The following is a 27,502-nucleotide window of genomic DNA, read 5'->3' as shown; positions in this document are numbered from 1 at the left end:
ATATACCCTGAGTCATTGATATACATGTGTAGTATGTAATTTGTCCTGATATTCTCTTATAAAATTTTCAGGTAGATTTAATTTGACTTGATTTTGCATAGCAATTTAATCTGTATGGCAACCCTCAAATAAAATTTTGAGATAATTTTTTTAGTAGAGTAAATGCACACAAGCTGTGCATAAGTTACATGAATTACATAGCTTTGTGATACCACACCCTGATCATTACATTTCATAGCTCATTTCATAGTTCACATTGTTTTTTACTTACAGAGCTCTAACAGAAATGTTACTTGTTTTTTACAGCTGGTTACATGGTAATGGACACAGGGTGGGTCCCATAATTCACACACACAATCGCTGCCAGGGTCTTGGAAAGACTTGTTCTTTCATATGTTGTGTTGGTATCCATGTACTTCTATTGAGTTCACCAGGTGTCAGAGTTCTTCATTTGTGATGCTCCAGGATTTATTTTTCATGGCTTCTGTTATTTAAAAGTCCAGTCAGATTTCCTTTTTCTCTGTTTCATGTAGGACTTTATTCAAGTTGTTTGCGTATGGGATCCTCACATGCAGTTCCACTGTGAAAAAGGGTTCCCTGAAGGGTTTGTATATTAGCCTTCACTGTGTGTTTTGAAAGACATAGGGCAGCTTTCAAGAAGCATGATTTAATTGTTTCCAGAGTCCTTAGGTGTTTCATATTCTACTTTTTCCAAAAGAGATCTATTCTATAGATTTCGATTGGAACCATTTTTGCAGGAAAATTGCTCATGGCAGTTTTCAGTGAGAGTCTGCATATGGTCTTGATCTCAAACATGGCTTTTATAGCAGCTACTGCTCTAGGTTTTACACGTATTTGGAACTCTCTGGCAATGGTCTGCAAAATCAGTCCCAGATATCTGAACAACTGACTGTGATAAGAGATTCTGTCCTCTGCAGCTTCCCGACCTCCACTGCAGAATGTAATCTTTACTGTTTTTTCCTGCACTGATTTTAACTTTGTTGTCCTGCACCTAAATCTCCAGTTTGTTGGTTGCTCTTTACAGGCTGAGCCTGGAGTTCGATCCGATAGCAATGTCGTCCGTGTATATCTAGATTATGACGTCTTCTGTTTCTTATTTTATCATCTACACAACGTCGTATGTAGCAATACTGAAACTAATGGCTTAGTGGGTCCTCCTTGTAATATGCCGTTTGTTTTTGTAATCGTTTTCGACATGTTTATGTCGTCTGTGATCTGAATGAAGTTGGCGATGAGCATGTTATGAATCAACGTTGTAAGTTTATGTTTCCCTGCTATTGATTCTAGTTCTAAGATTAGGATGCGCCTGTTAGTTTATCATAGACCTTGGTATAATCTAGGAAGACTGCATAAAATTTTCCTTGGATATCTCTTATTGAGTCTTCTATGCCATATATTAGGCTGCAAATGGCATGTATCGTGCCCCAACCTTTTGCGGAATCCCAATTGTTCTCCCGGAATCTTATGGTACTTCTCCAGAAACTCGCTTTGTGGTAACGATTGTCAGTATCTTCAATGAGCAATTTTCCAGGGCAGTTCTCCTGTAGGAGTTCAGATCCATTTGATAGCCCTTCCTCTTAAATATCATTTTAGTTGCCAACGTCCTCCATATTTCTGGTATGTTGCCCTCTTGTTAACGTAAGTTAAATATATATGTTATTGCTTGGAGTGGAAGGCTAGTTGAAAATTTCATATGTTTCTTACATATTGTGTTGGGGCCTGGAGCCTTCTTGTATTTTAAAGATACTATTATCTTGTGTACCTCTTCGGTCCTGAAGAGGTTAGTTCCTGCTAGGCCTGTCTCTACAGCTATCAATACATATGCGGCGTTCGTTTTATGTATGTTGAGAATGCTGCGAAAATTTTCGTCCCAACTCTGAGCTTTTCGTGACCTTATTGCCAAATATGGGTTCTTTCTGGCTTCCTCAATCGTGTTGATTGCTTCCTGTTCCATTTATTCCTTTCGTTTTGTCTTCAGAAGATTTTTGTATTCTTTTCTGATATGGCTATAGGATCTTATATCTTCTGGGCTGTGGCTCGATTTCGTTGTATGTAGTGCTTGGAGCGTGATCTTTCTTTTTCCATAACATTCTTTGTCGAACTATTTCTGTGCTCTCCTTTCGGGATTGTACATTATGGGACTGAATCCTTTTTCCAAGGGTTATGGGGGACGATTAATGTCGTTTTCCTTTATGTTGTTGTTAAATTCTTTCCATTCTTCTGACTTCTGACTTAGTACATGCCTGATTAGCTGCTTTCAGGCTTTAGTTGCTGAGGCCTTACTCTGCTCTCCGCATTTGGAAAGTGAAGGTTGGCCATGACTGCACAGTTCGTCTTTAAAGATGTTTCATTGCTGAGTAACAAACCTTATAATTACTTTGTGTGGTGTTGGATCCTTTGAAGAATATTAAGTCAGTGGTGCCTTGTTGACCAGGGTGAATTCTTCCTCTGTCGTCTTGCCTAACAGCTCATGTGTTCTATGACTAATGACATCTAATCTGGAGTTGAGGTAGTGGGCTACAATAATGTTTCATGCTGGCATCATGTGTCTTGAGGTGGTCATAACTGATGCTATTATGTATTCTATTGGCGTTGGTTTTTCTACATACATGGATATAAAAGAGAGGTTTTCGAAATTCATCACGAGGGTGTTTGATCCTCATGTATGCTTAGTAATTATTTCATTTTTGGTTTGAAGAAAATAAAAATTCGTCATTTCGGGCGTCCTCTTGGTCCTTGTGTTGCTGGTATATATAGGGAATAGAATCCGTTTATTTATAAGGTTGTAGTTGTTTCTACAAGGATTATTATCTCATGTCAGTGCAGAAAATTGTTGTTTGTAGTGCTAAGGCGCTCTTTAGCGATTCCACATGCGACAGAAGAAGGTGCTGAAAAGATGGTGGAGTCTTATAACGTCTCCCTCTGACCACACCTCTGCTGTGTTGACTTTTATTAACTCTTGCAATGGAGTTACCATTTTGAAGGTCTTAAGTCTACCTCTTGATTGAAGTTCTTTGCATTCTATTATATTTGTTATCCGAATGGGGATGAGGTGTTCTCTAACCACTTCATCGGTTGTGCTGTGGTGTAATTTCACTATATAGAGCCAAGATCGGCAGACTACTGCTTGTAGTTCACCAGTTGATAGTTTGTCATGTCCATTTATCAGTTTCCTTGTACCCATGAGTGTTCTGTCTTCGTTGGAACGTTGTTTCTGTGACTTGCTGTTGACAGAATGGCAGCTATAACTGATCATAGCTTTTTTGCGTGTTTCGTGGGCGATTTGGTACTCTGCCACACATTTTGGCTTCTTTGTGGTTTTAACTTCGTCTCTTATCATATTTCTTATGTTAATGTAGAAATTTTCCATCATAATTTGTAATTTCTCTGTTAAACTATATGTGGTCTTGTCCTCCAATCCGAAATCGATCCTATATGTGATGTGTATTTGTTCAATAGTTCTGTGATGTGGGGATTCATTGAAATTTTCCTAGCTTTTGGAGGTCCATTGCTTTCGGCTAGATGCCTTTAGTGGCTAGTTGCCACAAGTAGCTTCCTGCACCTCACTGGTAGATGCAGTCATTTATCCTGTAGATTGATTCTTGAGCGATATTCACTAAACATTCGACAGCATCATTCGAAACGCCTATTAGTCTCGTCCACCATCTTTCCAGAACGGCAAGAACACATCTTTTGTGTTTATATTTCACCGAAATTTAATCTGCCTTTAAACAGTTTCATAAAATTGTCAGATTATTTTTGACAGCTTGATATTTCATTCCAGTTTGCTTGATTCTGATATTATCTTATAAATCTTTCATATAAGTACTTTTTAATTGATGTTATAGCACAATGTAATGCGTCTTGAACTTCTGTACTGAAAGTTTTATTCAATGTAGATTGTGATATAACTCCCCAATTTATTTAGCCTTGAAATTTAGTCATGACATTAATATATAGTTTACAGTATAATATTATAGTCAAATTTCTTTTGTCATGAAACTCTTTGATCAAAATTTCTAATAATGGTTTATATCTTGACAAAAGAACTAATATCAGTTATCTTGAACATCTCTAAAACAAACGTCAGACTAATTTCCTTCTAGTATTAAAATAGTTTTCCAGTCTAAATTATTCTGAAGTTCTCTCATAAAATATTGAGGTAATTGAAGACGTCATATATATCCTGGAATTTCACGAAGAATTTCTATTGTAATGAACAATTTTATGGTTATACATCTCATTCAGATTCAAAAAGATGTAGGTTGCTATAGGTACTGGTAGATGAAGAAGCTTGCACAGGATAGAATTAGCATGGAGAGCTGTATTAAATCAGTCAACAATTACTGATTTTACAAAATTTTAATAATCAATGCAATAAAGTTCTCCTCTTCCATTTTAGAATATTTTATAATTCCTAGTAGTTTTCCTTTAAATTTCAGTTTTTCCAATATAAATTTTTACTTCATTATTGTTATTTATTTCAACATTAAAATTATGGTTACTAATAAAATCAATAAGTTGTTGTTTTCTACATTTACTATAACTCTTACATGTTTATTCTTTTGCCATAGTTTTAAATTCATTTAATGTTAGATCATGTAGCCTTGCCACTTATTAGAAATGATTTCATCAGATTTGTGAGATCATATTTAAAAAATACTGCTTTCATTTTAAAAAATTACTCCATCCTTTGAACGAAGGACAGTATTAATTATAAATAGTGTTTTAAGTTTAAATCTAATATCCTTGGCACAAATAAGTAGGACATGTCAATTGTATGGAAAATTAAAAGTAAGATCAAGAAATTATTGTCCACCAAGCATAAAATAACCATTTAAGTCCAATTGTTTTGCCATTAGACTATTTAGGCTCTCCATTTCTTTATAAATAATTTTTATTTATTTTACAACTCATCCCCATGGGGTGACACAAATTTTAATGAGTTCAATAGAAATCGATTATCTTATACAATATATTGAGGACATAGTTTGGAAGACAATTTTAAAAGTAAATATATAAAAAACACCAAGTAGTTATATGTAAGCAACAGCTACAACATTTGAACAAGTAACCATTAACTGTATTTATTACTGGAGCAAAAAATTAGCATTATAAATTTTTGAGAATTAATAATTAAAAAATTTTAAAATCTTTTTTATTAAATGCAACCACTTCCAAGCACATCCAGTTCAGCTTTCAACCATTAATGAATATATTCACAATAAAAATAGGGGTAATGTAAAACAATAAAGAAGTTTATGTGATACAGAGAATAATCCGTGGCTTAGAGCAAAAGATGTATGTGATATATTTGAAAAAGTTAATTCAAGAAATATCCTGATCCATAATGTGAAAAATAAGTATATTAAGAAATATAGAGAACTGAAATGTAGGTAGGAGATACTAATCAGATACTAATTTTATAAGTGAATCTAAATTATATTCATTTATCATGAGGCAAAAATTAATGACTGAACAGTCCCAAGATTGGGTTTGCGCTGAAGTTCCACCAACCATCAGAAAACATCATGTATACAAATCACAGTCAACAATGGCAAGTTTATCATAACCAATTTAAGATCTAAAAACTGATAAACAGACAGCTGTGTGTGTTCTGAAGAAAAGACAAGAAGAAATTCAAAACTTATCAGAATAAATTAATGAGAAATATGAAATAATAGGAGTAATATAACCAAATGTTATTGTACTAACTTATAATACTGATTTGAGACATGCGTTTGTTCTTTTAAAATTATTTGTTTGTGTTTGTAAATATGTTTCTTATGCCATTAGAATACTAAGAAGAAATATACAGAGGAAGCTATATGGAATTTTAGGTCGACATCCTAATTGTGAAAAATTGTTGCTTCTTGAGTACAATCTTAACTCAATAAATTTATACAAATAAATTAATAAAAGATTGTCTATCATCTAATTTATTTTAATACTGTGAATGAATATACACAAGAACAGTTGAGTAACAATATAATTAATTTTCATCAGATTGAGGTTATATTGTGTATCATTACTTTTATTTCAAAACTATTATGTGAATTATCAAATCCTAACAATGTAATATATAATTCATCTCCTTTCCCCCAAAATCTTTTTCAATGAGAACTACATCAAGATATTCTGTTTCCTGTAAATCACATCGTTAAAATTTTTTTTAACTTTTTCACCATTCCAACCTCTTGATCGATATGTTATTAGATGACAATGAATAACAGTTTCAATTTCCCCATGAACCATGGACCTTGCCGTTGGTGGGGAGGCTTGCGTGCCTCAGCGATACAGATGGCCGTACCGTAGGTGCAACCACAATGGAGGGGTATCTGTTGAGAGGCCAGACAAACGTGTGGTTCCTGAAGAAGGGCAGCAGCCTTTTCAGTAGTTGCAGGGGCAACAGTCGGGATGATTGACTGATCTGGCCTTGTAACCTTAACCAAAACGGCCTTGCTGTGCTGGTACTGCGAACGGCTGAAAACAAGGGGAAACTACAGGCGTAATCTTTCCTGAGGGCATCCAGCTTTACTGTATGATTAAATGATGATGTCGTTCTTTTGTGTAAAATATTCCGGAGGTAAAAGAGTCCCCCATTCGGATCTCCTAGCGGGGACTACCCAAGAGAACGTCGTTTTCAGGAGAAAGAAAACTGGCGTTCTACGGATCGGAGTGTGGAATGTCAGATCCCTTAATCGGGCAGGTAGGTTAGAAAATATAAAAAGGGGAATGGATTGGTTAAAGTTAGATTTAGTGGGAATTAGTGAAGTTCAGTGGCAGGAGGAACAAGACTTTCGGTCAGTAGAATACTGGATCATAAATACAAAATCAAATAGGGGTAATGCAGGAGTAGGTTTAATAATGAATAAAAAAATAGGAGTGTGGGTAAGCTACTACAAACAGCATAGTGAACGCATTATTGTGCAAGATAGACACAAAGCCAACGACAACTACAGTAGTACAAGTTTATATGCCAACTAGCTCTGCAGATGATGAAGAAATTGAGGAAATCTACGATGAGATAAAAGAAATTATTCAGGTAGTGAAGGGAGACGAAAATTAAATAGTCATGGGTGACTGGAATTCGTCAGTAGGAAAAGGGAGAGAAGGAAACATAGTAGGTGAATATGGATTGGGGGGATGAAATGAAAGAGGAAGCCACCTGGTAGAATTTTGCATAGAGCATAACTTAATCACAGTTAATACTTGGTTCAAGAATCATAAAAGAAGATTGTATACATGGAAGAATCCTGGAGATACTAAAAGGTATGAGATAGATTATATAATGGTACGACAGAGATTTAGGTATTAAATTGTAAGACATTTCCAGGGGCATATGTGGACTCTAACCACAATCTATTGGTTATGAACTGTAGATTAAAACTGAAGAAACTACAAAAAGGTGCTAATTTAAGGAGACGGGACATGGATAAACTGAAAGAACCAGACGTTGTAGAGAGTTTCAGGGAGAGCACAAGGGAACAATTGACAGGAATGGAGGAAAGAAATCCAGTAGAAGAAGAATGGGTAGCTCTGAGGGATGAAGTAGTGAAGGCAGCAGAAGGTAAAGTAGGTAAAAAAACGAGGGCTAATAGAAATCCGTGGGTAACAGAAGAAATATTGAATTTAATTGATGAAAGAAGAAAATATAAAAATGCAGTAAATGAAGCAGGCAAACAGGAATACAAACGTCTCAAAAATGAGATAGACAGAAAGTGCAAAATGGCTAAGCAGGGATGGCTAGAGGACAAATGTAAGGATGTAGAAGCTTATCTCACTGGGGTAAGATAGATACTGCCTACAGGAAAATTAAAGAACCTTTGGAGAAAAGATAGCCACTTGTATGAATATCAAGAGCTCAGATGGAAACCCAGTTCTAAGCAAAGAAGGGAAGGCGGAAAGGTGGAAGGAGTATATAGAAGGTTTATACAAGGGCGAGGTACTGGAAATGGAAGAGGATGCAGATGAAGATGAAATACTGAGGGAAGAGTTTGACAGAGCACTGAAAGACCTGAGTGGAAACAAGGCCCCGGGAGAAGACCACATTCCATTAGAACTACTGACGGCCTTGGGAGAGCCAGTCATGACAAAACTCCACCATCTGGTGAGCAAGATTTATGAGACTGGCGGAATACCCTCAGACTTCAGGAAGAATATAATAATTCCAATCCCAAAGAAAGCAGGTGTTGACAGATGAGAAAATTACCAAACTATCAGTTTAATAAGTCACAGCTGCAAAATACTAACACGAATTCTTTACAGACGAATGGAAAAACAGGTGTTGACAGATGAGAAAATTACCGAACTATCAGTTTAATAAGTCACAGCTGCAAAATACTAACACGAATTCTTTACAGACGAATGGAAAAACTGGTAGAAGCTGACCTTGCGGAAGATCAGTTTGGATTCCGTAGAAATGTTGGAACAAGTAGGGCAATACTAACCTTATGACTTATCTTAGAAGAAAGATTAAGAAAAGGCAAACCTACGTTTCTAGCATTTGTAGACTTAGAGAAAACTTTTGACAATGTTGACTGGAATACTCTCTTTCAAATTCTAAAAGTGGCAGGGGTACAATACAGGTAGTGTAAGGCTATTTACAATTTGTACAGAAACCAGATGGCAGTTATAAGAGTCGAGGGACATGAAAGGGAAGCAGTGGTTGGGAGGGAGTGAAACAGGGTTGTAGCCTCTCCCCGATGCTCTTCAATCTGTATATTTAGCAAGCAGTAAAGGAAACAAAAGAAAAATTTGGAGTAGGTATTAAAATTCACGGAGAAGAAATAAAAACTTTGAGGTTCGCCGATGACATTGTAATTATGTCAGAGACAGCAAAGGACTTGGAAGAGCAGTTGAACGGAATGCACATTGTCTTAAAAGGAGGATATAAGATGAACATCAACAAAAGCAAAACGAGGATAATGGAATGTAGTCAAATTAAATCGGGTGATGCTCAGGAAATTAGATTAGGAATTGTGACACTTAAAGTAGTAAAGGAGTTTTGCTATTTAATGAGTAAAATAACTGATAATGGTCGAAGTAGAGAGGATACAAAATGTAGGCTGGCAATGGCAAGAAAAGCGTTTATGAAGAAGAGAAATTTGTTAACATCGAGTTAGATTTAATGGTCAGGAAGACGTTTCTGAATGTATTTGTATGGAGTGTAGCCATGTATGGAAGTGAAACATGCACAATAACTAGTTTGGACAGGAAGAGAATAGTAGCTTTCGAAATGTGGTGCTACAGAAAAATGCTGAAGATTAGATAAGTAGATCACATAACTTATGAGGAGGTATTGAATAGAATTGGGGAGAAGAGGAGTTTGTGGCACAACTTGACAAAAAGAAGGGAACGGTTGGTAGGACATGTTTTGAGGCATCAAGGGATCACAAATTTAGCATCGTGGAGCAGCGTGGAGGGTAAAAATCGTAGAGGGAGACCAATAGATGAATACACTAAGTAGATTTAGAAGGATGTTGGTTGCAGCAAGTACTGGGAGATGAAGAAGCTTGCACAGGATAGAGTAGCATTGAGAGCTGCATCAAACCAGTCTCAGGACTGAAGACCACAGCATTAACAATATTTCTGTTTGACATTTGGCTGTATGTCCCTTTTCAAAAATTTCTTTGTCTTAGCTGATCTAACATATAGTTATCAATTAAAATTCATACTAATATTGATCTTCAAGAAAAACTGGTTTATAATTCTTTTCAATAAATTGTATTAATTACATTTTTATAGTTGAACTTTTGTGTTACAATATTCATCAAATAATGAGTCCATGTATAATTTCCTTGTAAGTCAATGTTTTGCACATTTTTTAAGTGTTCTATCAAATCTGACCACAACATGCTTTTAATTTGCTAAAAGTTGAGTAATTATAGTTGTTACATTTTTAATGAGTCCTCCAAACTCTTTGTTATGCAATTCTCTACCATTGTTTGTAATTATTAGGGATTTCTATCTCAAAATATATTTTCAATACATCAACTACCTTCATACATCTTTTAGCTTCAACTGCAGTAGCCCAAGAAGATTATGAATAATTACCTACAGCACTTAATAAATATTTATACCCATTATTTATATTGGAAATTCCTTTCAAATTAGTTGAATCCATTTCTACTAGATGTTCTTCCCATAAATCATCAATACCAAGAGATAATACATTTCTTGTTTTAAAATTTTTCTCATTGGCTTATTTAATTAGTTTATAATTTATTCACGAATATTTAGATCTTTACCTGCAAAAATATTGTAATAACTCTCCTCTTTTTAGTTTTAGTTACGGTGCAAACCCTTCAATTCCTTAACATACCATTTCGTTTTTATTGATTGTTTCATTCAATTTCTTAATTCCGTTTTGTAGCAGCATCATAAACATGTAATGGATCTCTTTTATCTACAATTCTTCTACCTTTCAAATTAATATATTTTTTGGAGCCTTTAGGTTGCAGCTTATTTATAAAATTACCCATTCCTTAGATTGAATAATTATTAAATTTATACCTATCTGAACACAGTTTCTAAAACAAACAGACACATTTGACCATAAATTACTTCATAAAGGTTTTGTATCCTCTCGATATTGTAGTTTATCAGATTTAGTTTATTAGTTGTTTTGGTTTTATTTAATCATAAGGTTAGGGCGCCCCATCAGGCAGGCCATGCAGAGGTACTGTTCTCTCTGTTTGATGCGACTATGGCTACATGAATTCAATGAGGATGAGAGGATGATGATGAGGGCAGCACAACACCCAGTCCCTGGGTGGAGAAATTATGTTTTAGGCGAATCTCGTGCATTGGTGAAGTACATAAAGTGTAATTTACTAGACCTTTTTCAGAGTTTTCAATTTTTCAAAAATATACAGTAAATTGTATATGAATCTCATTACATGTGGCATACTTTTTGGATGGTAATAATATAATTCAATAAAAATCTATACTATGCCAACATTTTCTTATGGTGTTTTTCAGTTCCTGTTATCTCTTCTACATACATTACTGTTAATCTGTTGATTAAATTAGTAATATCATTCATCATAAAATATAGGACTGGTTCCTCAATATGTTTTTTACTAATCCTCAACCATTTTTTTCACCTGAACTTGAATCTATATCAACTATGTTTTCTCTTCTTAAGTTTGGGAAACAGTTATTAACAATTTTTTATCAAACCCTTATTTATTTACCCTTCCATAATTTTATTTTATTTGGATTATTATCAGAATAGAAAGCACCTAAATGGCATAGCATATCTGCAAAATCAAATAAATCAACATCATAATTTTTTACATATAAGTTCAATATTATCTATATTAATATATATAGTTAATGGAATCATTAATTCATCTGTAGCTTAATATTGTTTATGACCAAAATTTTTTATGATTGAATGTAACTTTTAAATTACCAACATATTTACCATGACCATCAGGTCATAATCAAAAAGTTGTATCTTCACAATTGTTGATATACTTTGTTCTTTCGCTTATAGATATTTTTAACATCAACCTCTTTTATAGTTGGGACAATGTATTTATTCAATGCATGTTGTATTTCTGATCCAGCTTATGTATAGTCATATTGCCGAATATGATCTTTAGTCATTGTCTAATTCGTGATATATCTACTGTATGATAAGGATAGGGAGTAATTTTCTTTTCAACTGCTTCATGTTCTTCAATAGCTTTTACACATTATCAACTAATTCTTCGATTCCTTGTTTAACTTCAAAGCATCAGTAATTGGTTGATCTTCTGTTTTATATTCTGTTCTTGGTTGTTTTCTCCAAAGGTTTTCTTTCATTTCTTGTGCTTTCTACCTATCTTTTTTTACCTTTTTAACAAGTTTTTTTATTATATTTTGCAAACTTTTACTAGAGATGTGGAAACTTTAACTAAACAATTTTAACATGTAATATTAAATTAAACTTTTATATTGTCTTGAAATTATGTACTTTATTTCTGAACCTTACCTTCACTTGGTTTTCTAATCACATCTATCATAGAAAAATTCAAAATGATCATTCCAACATTTCCAAACTTTTCCTTCAAATTATCATATTGTAAATCACCTCCAACTAATTCATGATAAATATGTTTTACATTTGACTCATCTTGTTTGAAATTATTTAAAAATTAAGATTACCTGCAACTAATAGTTTTTATATTTCTGAGTAAGTTAAATATAATCTATTCCTTTATATCCTCTTCTAGTAAAATGTTCTGTAACTATATACTGATTTCCAAGAATGAAGTCATCAAATACCACTACTAAACTATCTTGACATTCAGCTAATGGAATGATTTTATCACTATTTTCTATAGAAGTAGCTATTATGTCACTACACTTTTTATGAAATTTGAGTATTGATGTTGATCTAAACTTTTGGAATAAACATACAATTGATTAATTTTACTCCCATTCAACCATTCTAGAGCCAGAATATAATTATCAGTCAATAATATAGGTATGTGACAATGGCATCGTCCTGTTGTACTCCAAATATTATACTGAAAAAGCTAATGATATTGCGATGCAGAAATGATAAAAATTTCCTGTGGGTGATATAGATTAAAAAATTCAGAATCATTTATTCATTTGAAAAAGCGACTATTCACATTAAAACTGACGAAATTTTAAGCAGAGTTAGTATTGGGAGGAATGTTAAGTTGTACATGGATGAAAAAGAAAATAATATTATAGGCATGTTAGGATTTCATAATCAGATTATTGAAGCTAATAAAAAGACCGTTGGTAGCAATGTTCCTGAAATTATTCACGTCGAATTAAAAACTACAAATTTTAATATAGTTGATGGAATATATGTAAAGTGTAATAACCACTTTTATAAAGAAACTAATGATAACGTATCATTTAAACAAAGTACTGAGTTAGGAATACCAATATTCAATGAATCACAAAAAATTCAGAAGATATTCCTATTTTAGATCCTCTTCACGATTTAGTAATTAATGTAATCATTGAGAATGGCAATCTGTTGACTTCAATGGTGCTCTTCTAACAACTACTTCAAAAAGTCTTAATTAATTTTATCCTTAATAAATTGTCAACAAAACAGAGAGTTATTAGCTCTACTAATTCCCTGTGAATTACAAGAGTGGATGTGATCTGAATGGACATAACAAGGATGCAGAAATTCAACAGAATATTGGTGATGGATGGCTTCAACCAAATCATGCTAAATTATACACATATATTGGAGGTATTATATCTAATCCTAATGGATAAGCATCAAATTGACCAATACATGAGAGGAAATCTAATTAAAATTATATTGATAATTATGTGGCAAAAGTGTTTGATTTAGTGACCATAAGGAAAGGAAATAATATTTTATCTAGGATTGAAAATCCATTCACTTCAACAAAAGCTACTTTATATTTCACTTCATTTGTTATTGATATAATAAGTTTGGAAGGACATATTCCTTATAATGGATAAATAAGGGGTAACAAAGATGTGGCACTTTATCCTTTGGACTAAGTGGATTTAACATTGATATTATGTGAGAAATATATTTAATAGTAATTTTCACAAGATCTTATAGTTCTGGAGTTGCAATTCCTAGATACATTGATTATTATGATGCTAGAGTTGAAATTAAAGATACACTTTCTGAGAAAGGAAAAATAGTAATAGAATCTATTGAAATTGATGTACCAATAGTGAAATATGAACCAAATTGTGAGTTCGGGTTACAAGAAAATATTCTGGAAGGTTCATAAATTCCAATACCTTTCTATGAACTACAATCTGTAGAGGTCGCAGGATTGAATGGTAAGAATAATTACTGTAACTATGTAGAATTTGATATGCCATAGTTCATATTTATTCCATTTCAGAAAATTCTAAAAAATAATCCGTTACTTCACTCTTCATTATTCCATCACATTCACCTACAAAACATATAGTTGAAAAATGGAAGAAATATTATTTTTCCACAGCAGATCATATAAGGCATTTATCAATTCTAAACGAATTACATCACTCAGATGAGACACTAACATTATATAATATAATTTCATTTCAAATTATCCAATCTATGGTATTAATATGACATCTAGAAAGAATATTGTAACTTCACAAAAAAAATACTATGAAACACTACACATTCACAGAAAACTACTATGAAACATTACACATTCACAGAAAACTACCATGAAATATCACACAACTTTTAATGAAAAGTATGGTAGTAATTTATGGTAAGAAAACTGTAACTTACAAACAAAACACTTACTGAAAAATTTGACTGTATAAATAAATAAAATGTTTGAAGACATTATAGAAGTGTTACCTTCATATTTACAATTCCTTTAGAGGAATTTTTCAAAATGACCTGAGTCGAAGCAAGGCCCCCAGAGTAGACAACATTCCATTAGAACTACTGACACCCTTGTGAGAACCTGTCCTGAGAAAACTCTACCATTTGGTGAGCAATCCCAAAGAAAGCAGGTGTTGACAGATGTGAAAATTACCGAACTATCAGTTTAATAAGTCACAGCTGCAAAATACTAAAGCGAATTCTTTATAGACGAATGGAAAACCTGATAGATGCCGATGTATAGGAAACCGACGCACAATGATCGATATTTTTCACCACGCTGTACACTAGAAAGCCTTTCTGAGTACGTTAATACACAGAGAAAAATGTTATTTCTGATGACGACCACCTACACTAATAACTGCAGCACTTGAGACACTTATTAAGAGAGAATGTTTATAGCAATAGAAACATTGCAAACGCTTCCATGTGCCATCGAAGAAGGACGGCTTGAGACTCAGCAAAAAAAGCCAAGCTGACGATTTTCCAGTCATAGTGTGGGAAACGAGCAGCGAGTGAAGGCATCCATTGCAGAGAAATGGATTGAGTCCTGTGGTCCGGTCCTCTCCTAATATGCTAGGCCCTGTTTAAGGCAACATAACTCTTAGTGTTCCCTGTGTGAATGCAAACCCATGACAATGTGGCAGCATCTATATAGGTAAGACAATTCGCACAGTTGCAGAGCGTTGTACTGAGCACAGAAAACATATGAAACTTAGGGAGCTTGACAAGTCTATCATAGCTGAAAATATCTTGGAAAACGGACACAAATTAAAGTTTGAGAACACGAGAGTCTTGGCTCACACGTCAGCATACTGGGATTCCGCTATAAAAAAGGCGGCTGAGGATAGAGGGAACAGTAACAATCGTGACAGCGCCCAAGGATACACACTTGATAGGTCCTCTGGGCAGGCTTTGAATGTCGAAAGGTAGCATCTACGCTTGATTAAGGCTTTCAGGGAGACGGGAGCGACAGTTACAGACGTGGCGCTGTCTCATTGAGACACATGACGACACACAGTCCCGCGCCAGGACCCAGGGAACAGAGAGAGAGGCTGCGGTGCGTACGTCAGGAAGGTAATCCTGATCCCCTCGCTCGCACAGCTCAGCAGACAAAATCCGTTTCTAAACCCGTTAACTCGCACTAGTATGTAGTAACAGGAATTGAATCTTGTACTGCAATCCGCTATTATGGAGTCTCAGTGATTCACAGTACTGCACAGAATTTAATTTAAATGGTATAGCGTCTTATTTATAGCACCTAGTGTATACTGCTTAAAATTCCTTACTTCATACAAGATGTGGTGCCTTATGCAACTGATAATCATTTTGGCATGATTTTAATTTTATTGTACCCCAGTACAGCAGTAACAGATCATAAGCAGGCCTGTTGACTGGCGATATTGAAGGACCAATATCGATAATACACTCCAATTGCGGATTACAGTAGAAGGTGCATTGTAGTTCGTACGTACACACCTAGTTACGAGTTCACAAGTGCACAAACGTAGTTTGTCTGCTGAGTTGAGCGAGCAAGCGCAGGCTTGCCTTTCTCGTAACCTCTGTCCGTTTCTCGAGCGGAGCTCCTATAGGCTGCTCAACACGCCTTCCGCGCAGGTGTCGTTTCGGCCATCTCTGATTGGTGCGAACGGCCGTAATCGTGGCTAAAAAAGCGGAAAATTGTGCAGGCAAAGGCAGTCAGTAGTTTCAGTCCTGACGACGACGACGACGCCTGACTCCTGACGAGATAGTCCTACATGGTTCAATAATTTTATCGGTATTGACGTGGCTTAAAAATTGAGATTTTACTCTCTTCGTCCCTGGTCCTCCTCTATCACATCCCCCTCTTGACTCTTGTACATACTGTATATTATCTGCATTTTCCTATAGCATACCATTATTTTTCTCAGAATTTCTAACATCTTGCAGTGTTTCACACTGTCGAATGCTTTTTCCAGGTCCACAGATCGTAAGAATGTTTCTTAATTTTTCATTAGTCTCCCTTCCATGATCGGCAGCAACGACAGAATTGCCTAGCCTATGTATCTACTCCTGCAAAAAGAAGAAAAAATACTAAGTGGTCACTTAATGCTCCCTCATTTTTCTTTTTCATTCATCTGCCTGTTATTCTTGTCAGCAACATGCATGCATGTGGGTCTTGCAATCTAGGGATTGTGCTGATGGTGCTTCTGCTGAAGTTTGGTGGTATGTCACCAAATATACAATGTGAATGACCGTCGTGTTGGCACATTCTCTAATGATTTTAGTTAAGTGATAGAATATTACCTACTCCTACTGGCTTACTTAGTTTTAAATCTTACCAAGCTTTAAATTCCGACTATAAAACTACATCCTGTATGTCTTCTATGTCGTCTCCTTTTGCATCTTATATCACACCATTAGTCAAGTCTTTCTCTAATAGAGGTCTTCGACGTACGCATCCGATATATGCGCTTTTTCCTTTGCGTTTAAGAATGGAATTTCCAATGCACTCCTAATGCTAAGGTCTTTTCTTTTTAATTTCACCGAAGATTATTTTTATTTTTCTGTATCCTGTTTCACTCCATCCAACTGTCCTTTCTGTTTCTATTTCTTCACATTTTTTATGCAGTCATTCCCCTTTAGTTCTTCAGAACTTCCTATTTTTTTCATTCTTAACTGGCTTTCATTTCTGTATTTCCCTGAACATTTTTTATTTCCATCTTTCATCGATCAACTGAAGTCTTTCTTCTGTTACCCATGGCTTATTTCTAGTTATCTTCTTTGTATCTATATTTTTCATCCAAACTTCTGTGATTCTCCTTCTTAGAGATGTCCATGTCTCTTCAGATGAAATGCCTGCTGAGAAATTACTTATCGCAGTAAATATTACGTCAGAGAGTTTCAAGAGCTTCTCTATTTTTATTTGTACTTCAGCATCCCACTTGTTTGTGCATTGAGTCTTCCTGAGTCTTCAGTCAACTCTTCACCACTACTAAATTGTAATCTGATACAGTATCGGCTCCGGAGTACGCCTTAAAATCCAGACAGAATACAAAATCTCTGGCCGACCGGAATATTAACAAACTGAAGCGTTCCATATCTCGCTGTCTATAAAAGTAAATGGTTGAACAGAGTATTTCCTATTACTGGCTGGAATGTATTGCAGAATTCAATTAGTCGTTCTTTTCACTCGTCCCTAGTACCAATCCCTTATTATCTCACATCCCTTTCTTCTTCTCCTTCCCCTACAACCGCACTGCAGTCGCCCATGATTATTAGGCTTCATCTCCCTTCACGCACTGAATTAACTGTTGAATATCCTCATCAGTTTTCTCTATCGCTTTATCACCTCCAAGCGTCATAGGCATGTGCACCTGAACTAGCATTGTCGGTGTTGTTTTTCTGTCATTCTGATGACGTAAATGTTCCTGGCGACTTTTATTCAAAGCTTAAGTGGAGGCGAGTTCCAACAATGACGCCGAGCTCGTTCTGATTAGTAATTAAAGTCGCGATCCCCAGATAACTGGTGCGAATTGTAGTCTCCATAAAACTTTGTAAGTGAAGAATTAGAAATATTTTCGAAATGCCAGTAATAGATTTCTCAGAACCTAAATATGTAGAACCCGTAATAATCAGAGATACAGCACAAAATTCAACCTTATGTATCACAACAAGACTCAGTGTAGAAAATAAAGAAAACTGCTTATGGCGGTCTGCAGTCCGTGCTCCTTCATGTACTGAAATCGGTCACTGGAATGTAGCTCCGACCAGGAATCAACATATGTCCCTGGGTACACTCTACTCCAGACACGACACTCTTCAGTACAACGTTGGAAACATATCTGTCATCTGGTTTACCACAATTTGCTGTTCAGCCTCTATAGCGAAGAAGTTTTGTCAAAAATAAAGCAGAGGTAAGGAAGCGGGTTTACATATCAATGTTAAAGGACGTCAGTAAGGTACGCTGCTAAAATTGCCATCCTATTTGCAAGTGGTGAAGGTTTACAGGACTTGTTGAATTGAGTGAATTATCCGAAAGTTTAGAATGTGGTTAGAGACCAAAAAACAGATGCTCAATAGGAGCAGAAGCGATAACTAGGGATATGCTTCATACAGAATCCGGGGATTGTATTGTAGATGACTATAGAGAGTTTCCACTGTGAAATCAAAACACGTAATGACCGATGTGGCAAGCTAAGCATAAAAATCTCTCGTCCCACGTTGTCTACACTTATAAAAATGTAGGGATTAACTTGAGAGAGAATTCAGTGACAATCGTATGAGAGTTTTTAATGGGGTATATTGTTGTAGATGAATGCTGAGAATAAAATGGCCTTGAAAGACTCGTAAATATCTAATAAAATTAGAGAGAAAAAGTGTATTTAGAAAATAATTAAGTCAAGAGAATAAGCGATTGTAGGTTTATGTTAAGCATTCAATGGACATTTTCTACTGTAGAAGTGTGACCCATAAAGGGTATAACATAAATTTGGAGGTTGAAGCCGGTGGAGGAGAGACATGGAAATATGCGCAGTATGGAAGTTGGGTGTAAGTGCTTCTAAACTGGAATTAATATTTTAGCAGGACTGCTTCAAACAAAGTAGGCCCTATCATAAAACAAACAGTTTTATTGAAATAGTGTCGCAAGAAATCATTTCGATCTATGCTCATACAAATACACCACTGGTCATTAAAATTGCTACACCACGAAGATGACGTGCTACAGACGCGAAATTTAACCGAGAGTAAGAAAATGCTGTGATATGCAAATGATTAGCTTTTCAGAGCAGTCAAACAAGGCTGGCGACGGTGGCGACACCTAAAACGTGCTCACGTGAAGAAAGTTTCCCACCGATTTCTCATACACTAACAGCAGTTGACCGGCGTTGCCTGGTGAAACGTTGTTGTGATGCCTCGTGTAAGGAGGAGAAATGCGTACCATCACGTCTCCGACATTGATAAAGGTCGGATCGTAGCCTATCGTGACTGCGGTAATCGTACCGCGATATTGCTCCTCGCGTTGGTCGAGATCCAGTGACTGATAGCAGAATATGGAATAGGAGTATTCACGAGTGTAATACGAAACGCCGTGCTGGATCCCAACGACCTTGTATCACTAGCAATCGTGATGACAGACATCTTATCCGCATGGCTGTAACGGATCGTGCAGCTACGTCTCGATCCCTGAGTCAACAGATGGGGACGTTTGCAAGACAACAAACATTTGCACTAATACTTCGCCGACGTTTGCAGCAGCGTGGACTATTAGCTCGGAGACCAAGGCTGCGGTAACGTTTGATTTTGCATCACACACAGTAGCGCCTGCGATAGAGTACTCAACGACGAACCTGGGTTCACGAATGGCTAAACGTAATTTTTTCGGATGAATCCAGGCTTTGTTTACAGTATCATGATGGTCGCATCTGTGTGACATCGCCCTGAACGCACATTGGATGCGTGTATTCGTCATCGCCATACTGGCGTAATACCCTGCGTGATGGTATGGTTTGAAATTGGTTACACGTCTCGGTCACCTCTTGTTCGCATTGACGGCACTTTGAACAATGGACGTTACATTTCAGATGTGTTACGACCAGTGGCTCTACGCTTCATTCGATCCCTGCTAAACCCTACATTTCAGCAGGATAATGCACGACCGCATGTAGCAGGTGCTGCACGGGCCTTTCTGGATACATAAAATGTTCGACTGCTGCACTGGCCAGCACATTCTCCAGATCTCTCATCTACTAAAAACGTCTGGTCAATAGTGGACGAGCACCTGGCTCGTCACAGTACGCCAGTCACTACTCTTGATGAACTGTGATATCGTGTTGAAGCTGCATGGGCAGCTGCACCTGTACAGCTCTGTTTGACTCAATGTCCAGGCGTATAAAGGCCGTTATTACGGCCAGAGCTGGTTGTTCTGGGTACTGATTTCTCAGGATCTATGAACCCAAATTGCGTTGAAATGTAATCACATGTCAGTTCTAGTATAATATATTTGCTCAATGAATACCTGTTTATCATCTGCATTTCTTCTTAGTTTAGAAAATCTAATGGGCAGTAGTGTAAATAGAAATCACTGGAAGAGCTTCCAACTCATTGGCAGTGGTTGAGGAAACCCTATTTTTGGCACATCTGTGCATAGCAGTTGTCGCACTGGCATGTATAAGCATTACAGCGGAGATGTTTAAGAGTAGTGGGTGTCAAAATACCACAGCCACAGATCGCTGACCGCTTTCACACTGTTCCAACAAGTTGATCTGTCACCAAACTCTGACCCTTTCGGCCAATAGCTGCTTCCTAATCTTAAAAATCCAGCTATGTAGATGACATAAGAAATTTCCTTTAATGTGTTCTGTATAAAATTATCTAAACAGAAATAAACTAAGTATCTTTATCAATGGCCTGTTTCTTTTCAGTAATTTGAAGTATCTGGATTACATTGCGATTCCTATATTTCAATTGGTGGAAATTCGTGTAAACAGAAACTGCTACAGTTCCTTTGTGCTACAGGTATGGAACTGACTGACATCAGATATAGGACGATGGTGAGCTACATCGCGACCTGTAGTGTGGGTGTCGGAATTATGGCCGCCGGCCTCTTAGCTTGGCCTCTCCGCAACTGGATTTACTTTATGTCTTGTACTGCTGCGTGCTGCTCGGCGATGCTTTTATTTTCCAGGTAATATAAACCATGGCAATACTAAAAACTAAACATTTTCCAGATATGTCTCATCTTGAAAATGGACAAAAATTACATTCTAGGATCCTTTAAAAACATTTACACATATACAGTAATCATTTTTTGGCCAAATTTCTCAATTTAAAGTCAAATAGTAAGTATTTTCCCCTTGAGGTAACCCACTCTGGTTTTTCATTATTACAGAAATTTTTTGGTAATGTGGAGGTGCCATATTGTACTGTAACTAGTCTCACGCTGATGAAATGAAAATTAAAATGATTGTTTCCAATTGAGAAGGCATATGTCTCTTATGAATAGCAACTAATGTCGGTGACACATAAAAGACAGCAGTAACAAACAGCGTTTCATTGTTACTATAGAAGTAAATGAGTCTAAAAATGTTTGTTGGTTGCTGAAAAAATCTTGTAGCGGTTTATGGAGAGGTTTTTTTATTTAAAAATTCACAACATGTTTCGGGCCCAGGCATCATCTGTTGACTTGTCAGTAATTAAAATTTTTGTTTACAAACTCTGCTCTCAATACAAATACTAGTATACCCAACTGCAAGTCTTTGAAACGTAAAAACTTAATCAAAGTTCGAAGATGTCAAAACAAGCAAAACTTTACACGCCATATGCAATTATATAAGCTCAAGTACATCAACAAATGCGTATGGTATATTAGGTGAAATAATTTCCACTTCCACAGAAACCAAATGAAATTACAATGAGATGAATACCATTAGCTGCATACAGGCGTTGATATAAGTCAACGGGGACTCGAACCCGGTATCTCCTTCTTATATGGCAGACGCTCTATCCATCTCAGCCACCGAGGACACAGAGGATAGTGCGACTACAAGACTTATCTCTGACAGGCCTCATGTGAGAGCCACATTCGCCACTTATTGTCACGCACTATATTCATAGCGCCCCTGCCCATCAGTCTCGATACTCTCGGCTTTACCGCCGTTTCCATTAACAGTTCGGGCACTGTTTGTGCATCCGCGCCGAAGAAGATGGTCAAATGGCCGGTGGGGGTAAGAAACGAAATGCATCAGTGCCAGAGCTGCTGGTAACGAGCCGTTGCCGATAGATGACACCTTGCGGTAGGACAACGCCACTATTATGAAGAAATTTAGTAAAAGATGTATACTCGTATCAAATTACTAACAAAGGCAAAATCAAATCTGAAAAACATAAACTCGTGTAAGGGACTACAGCAAAGACTACGTATGAGGAAATTACAGCACATTAAGAAATAAACCCAAATTTGTGGCAAACTTCACCGAACATTATGTGTTACAAACCTACAATGCCTAATTTCTATGGCAATTGAAGGCAATATAAAAATATGCAAAATCCAATGACTTTTCAACTGATATGCTCATTAAGTTATAGGTCATGGAAACGCCGTCTATGTACAGATATTTCCACATATTCCAATATATACAAATAAATACGTTTATTATTATTATTTGCATTTATATTCTGGGAAGAGACTGTATGACAAATTTCAGTTGCTGGCAGATCATCAGACGCCGGCGTGGGCAGGAGACAAGTTGTGAAAATGAAACTTAAAAAAAAAAAAATAATATCTCGAAAAACAGCTACATGAATTTTTTTCAGCAACCAACAAGAATCAATCTTTAGTGCAATTCTTATTATATTTGTGATGGTGGTTGCATACCTCTATCAGGGCTGTCAGTGTGATATAAATGCCTCTCATAATATTTTCAGTCATCAGTGGGTACTACATCAAACTTTCCTGTTACTTATCGAAAATCATATAGAACCATAATCAGCTGCTACGAGAACAATCATGTTTGCGCAAGTATCAACTGCTAGAAATTGTTGTGTACATAGTTCCACGCAGTCAGCGCGTACACAATGTTCCTACAAGAGCGCGCACCGCTAGGCGCAACAGCGCAGACGCAGCGCTCGTCCATCTCCACACTACGAGATGGCGCTGCCTAGAGACGGACCAAATTCTGCTTCCGCCGATCCACGTATTAATATGTAATGCCGGCATTGAGTTTCCTGCTAACGTAGAACGTTTTCACGTCGCGGACCACACTCGTGCAGTGATACCTGAACGTTCGAGGTATTATAACAAGCGTACAGACCTCCGATCGGTGATTTTGCATTAGTCTGCATTTGTCTACATTTGTCTGTACAGGTCTAAAGTCAAGTTTCAGTCTGCACCTAATAAGAGTATGATAATCGTGTACATAGCCATGAAGAGAAATTTATACACTCTTCATCAAGAATCAGAGATATGTGAGAATAAGATTAATGTACCAAGACCAAAGGAACTTCAAATCGTCAATCGCAAGCCGGCCGCGGTGGTCTCGCGGTTCTAAGCGCTCAGTCCGGAACCGCGCGACAGCTACGAACGCAGGTTCGAATCCTGCCTCGGGCATGGATGTGTGTGATGTCCTTAGGTTAGTTAGGTTTAAGTAGTTGTAAGTTCTAGGGAACTGATGACCACAGATGTTAAGTCCCATAGTGCTCAGAGCCATTTGAACCATTTTTTTTGGTCAATTGTAAACAGCATCCAGAATCAAGTTAAGTAATTTCTCTGCTTTTTTGCTATTTTAATAAATGTGTGTGAAAATTAATCAAGTTCTGTTGAAAGTTGGTCACCGTCAATCTGCTGCTCTAAGCGTGCATGTGGCTTTTCTATCGTCTGACCTAACGGCAGAAGATAAACACACCTCGATAAGACCACAAGACATATTGCTGACACTCGCCTACTTCGTTAGAGCGACATGTCAAATAATCTAATGGTGTGTGTACCGAAGGATTTACAGTACGCACACCACAGAAACCATTATCTCACAGGACTGGTGTGGATACATTTATCACATCTAAACTGACATAAGTTTCTCATGAATACATTATCTTAGTGAAAAAGTTTTAGAAAATTATTTAGTTAAACCGAAACTGATTTAGTGTTGAATTTTCGGAATAATGTATGGCGGATACTTTAATGGCCAAAATTGCGCGCACTGTCATTGACTCTTTGAGGAACGCTAGAAACGTTTTCTTATTTATGAATCCTGCACTGTCATAAAGTTCTTACAAATCTCATCGCCAGACCGTACTTCCAACTATATAAAGTCCGTTGATTCTGTGAAGAGAAATGAAACATATTTCTAGACCAAGGGAACTGTTGTGGAGTCGTTCTTGAACTACGACATCTACAGGATCCAGCACAGCAGTTCTGCCTACGTTTGAAGCATGTTAGATTCAGCAGAAGTAACTCATTATTCATGATACCAATACACTTGAAGTTAAGGATAAAGAAAGACTTAATTATAAAATTTTACTCTAAATGAACATCAATCAACATAACCAAGTCGTGTGGATCGCCGGCTCTACATCGATTCGCACGTTTGTGCTGTCTTCTGTTGCGCCGTAGTTCTGGGTGGGAGCGCCGCCTGCTGGCCGTTTGTGAGGAGCTGGGAGGTTTGGCTGCAACCGGCGGGTAGTAAGAAACGGACACCGGTTAGCAGCGGACGTCTCGTTCGTACCATTGCGCCTGGGTTGGTTGCAGTATAAGTTGGGAGCACGTAAAAAAGAACCCGAGTGGGGCTCTTGTGGGGCCATATCACAGCGAGTAGGTTGTGGTTGTGCAGCGGGACATACCCACGTCTTTCCTGGGAAGAGGCTAGTGCGTTCCTCCGGACGGTATATATTATCTCGATAGATGCTAATGACTGAATCTCTCCCATGTAACCGTGGAGAGAGCGTAACGTTGGATGTTGTGACGGCACAAACCCCCGTTACTATATGAATATTTCTAGTATGCAAGAATTGCTTTGTGGAGAGGGAGCGCACTACATGGTGCGCGGTTCGCGGAAGGGCGTGGCGGTCCCGCGCGCGTTTTGCAACGGTCGCCGGGCGGCCATGCGGCCTGCAGCTTGGGGCATTGTTTGGTTTTTCGCGCATTACGCGAAAACTGTGTAACTTACGGTGAAGATCAATGCAGCAGTGGATTGTTTTCAGCAATATGCACCTTCTGAAAGATAAACCTTTATTTCAAGTCACTAGACGCAAAAGTTAAGGTAACCTCAAAATCGGTTAATATCACTAATGCTAAAAGAAGTAAATACCAACTTACAGAGATGAGCGAACATTGATTAAAAACGTTTCGTCATAGCTGATCGAGTGCCGAAGTCACATTTTAAGATTCACAACTAATTAAGCCCGTAAAGCGCAATAAACAAAGTTTGAGGGAATTTTTTTATAAAATTCAATAGAAAATTCGTGACGTAAAGAACGGCACTATATAATATTTTGGGTGGCATCACATGTATTTTAAACTAGTTAAGATAGACTATATATTTAATTTGCAATAGTTTTTATTGTTTGCCAATTATTATTAACATTCATCGCTTATAATTGATTAATTATTACATATATCAATATTTTGAGCAGCGCAATGTGTAGATCGCTATAGATTACGTCTAAAAACGGTGCTATATGCAGTTCTATGTTGAAACTTTGCAGCACAGATGTAAACCAACAAATTTACGCTAAGTGGCCTAATTTTGCAAAAACTGAAACTTGATTTACAGGCCACAGAATAATCCTAGAAATTAATGTAACATAGTCAATAAGATGTACTTTTTAGCGCGGTTCCTATGGTGTACTTATTTCTGTCGAGGGATGTTTGTATCAAAATTTGTAACCTTAACTGGTGAGTCTGGTACTTGCATAACCAGGGGGTGGACGTTCGAGCCCATATAAGCCAGCGGCCACCTTGACCAGGGGTCAGCCGTTGGTCATCGTTTTGGATGGTGGTTGGCGAGCAAGCCCCACTTCAGGTTGGCCCCTGTGGTCGGTTGAGAATTTCTTCTCGTACCGATTTGTTTCGACAAAGATTATTGTTTAGCAGTGCAAGTGTGCAAGCAAATATTTGGTGAACTGGAAGTGCTACGATTATTTGTGTGAGTGCGAATTACGAGATGTACATCGGTGTAAGTGAACATATGGCGATCTGTGATTTCGCACAAAAACTGATAGAACAAAGAGGACATCGGGACTTGTGGTTCTGTTCGAATTATTTGAATATGTTTCGTTTATAGCAGCCTACATTACTGCTATTGGGGGCTCGAAGTCAAATCATTTTTGCAGTAAATCTGTAAACCGTATCACTAGTGCTAATTTGATTGTGTGAAAGAAAAGGACAACGCCAATAAATAGTGATTGAACTATGTGGTGAAAAACTGATTTTGCTATAATAATTGCCTAATTTTTGTTCCCTAGCATAAACTGTACTCATGTCTGAGTTAATAATTAGTTCAAAAACTATAACTAATCTGCGGGTGTGGAAATGTATATTAATGCACCAAGTGCGGAAATCATGCCCTGAGATATACGTGAGAGCCATAGATTTGCAATAACATTTTTAACAAAAATTTGTATATGCACATTTCACCCGCATTTCAACCGCCCCGTCGCAATGTGCATCGCATTTCTGATACATTGTCTCACTTTGTAAGCCTTTTGTGTTGGGAAGCTATCATGTGACCAAGTGCCACATCTGGCTGCCTTCTTCCTAATTAAAATTTGGTGTCTATCGTCTCGATGCTAATCTCTCGAATTAATAGCCGCGCTTATTGGCCTTGTTATTGCTGGGATATCTTATGAATGAATTACTGGTTCTTGCAGTTATAGTAGGGTCTTGTTAGGCAACACGAGTGAGAGTATGTTTTGTAATTAAAAATCATTTCACTAACTAAAGAATGGTTACTGTTCACGAAGATTTCAATCTGTGCCTTGCATAATGACTTCTTATTATAACTCTAGTTGTTTTACTTTGTAGTGTTGTTTTTAATGGCTAGAGTTAATATGTGCGAAGTAATCTGCTTGACATATTCGAATTCAGACGTTTGGTTAGGTACTTGCGTTGGCTTGCAGGTGGGTCTGAGTTTTTTCCTATGTTTGCTATACCGGCCGTCCGGTTTACATATACGCTCTGTTTAGCCATTGCTCTACGTTTGAGTAATCGTGTTTTACTGCGTTCTAGTCGTGTACTTGACTAGATACCGCACCGTGCTCGATAACGCTTGTACACGCTCACGCTCTGGATTTTCTTACGTATCCACCGAAGTCTAATAAATCTTTTGTTTTGTTATTTGTGTAACTGAATTTAATCCATTCTGCTGCTGCTTACTTATGGCCACTCTTAGACAGTTATAAACGTCGCTTCTTGGATTTCTGCCGCCTGTAGTGTGTTATGTGTGGCCACGTCACAGTATCTCGCCTGGAGAAAAATGTTCCAAATGGCTCTGGTACTATGGGACTTACCATCTGAGGTCATCAGTCCCTTACAACTTAGAACACACACATCCATGCCTGAGGCAGGATTCCAACCTATGACCGTAGTGGTCACGCGGTTCCAGGGTGGAGCGCCTAGAACCGCTCGGCCACTGCGGCTGACCCGCCTGG

The 27,502-nt window shown here is 37.1% G+C and overlaps 1 protein-coding gene across 1 annotated transcript in view; it reads left to right on the top strand.

Annotated features, from left to right (window-relative positions):
- LOC126354354 (solute carrier family 22 member 7-like) overlaps nt 1-27,502 on the top strand; it is a 306,939-nt gene that overhangs the window by 202,440 nt on the left and 76,997 nt on the right. The window contains exon 5 of the mRNA XM_050003930.1: nt 20,876-21,044. Coding sequence (XP_049859887.1) covers nt 20,876-21,044 — 169 coding nt within the window. The remainder of the gene's footprint in view (nt 1-20,875; nt 21,045-27,502) is intronic.

Source organism: Schistocerca gregaria, chromosome 3 (assembly GCF_023897955.1).
Source record: "Schistocerca gregaria isolate iqSchGreg1 chromosome 3, iqSchGreg1.2, whole genome shotgun sequence".
In the NCBI taxonomy this organism is placed as follows: domain Eukaryota; kingdom Metazoa; phylum Arthropoda; class Insecta; order Orthoptera; family Acrididae; genus Schistocerca; species Schistocerca gregaria.
This window is presented reverse-complemented; position numbering and strand designations above follow the sequence as displayed.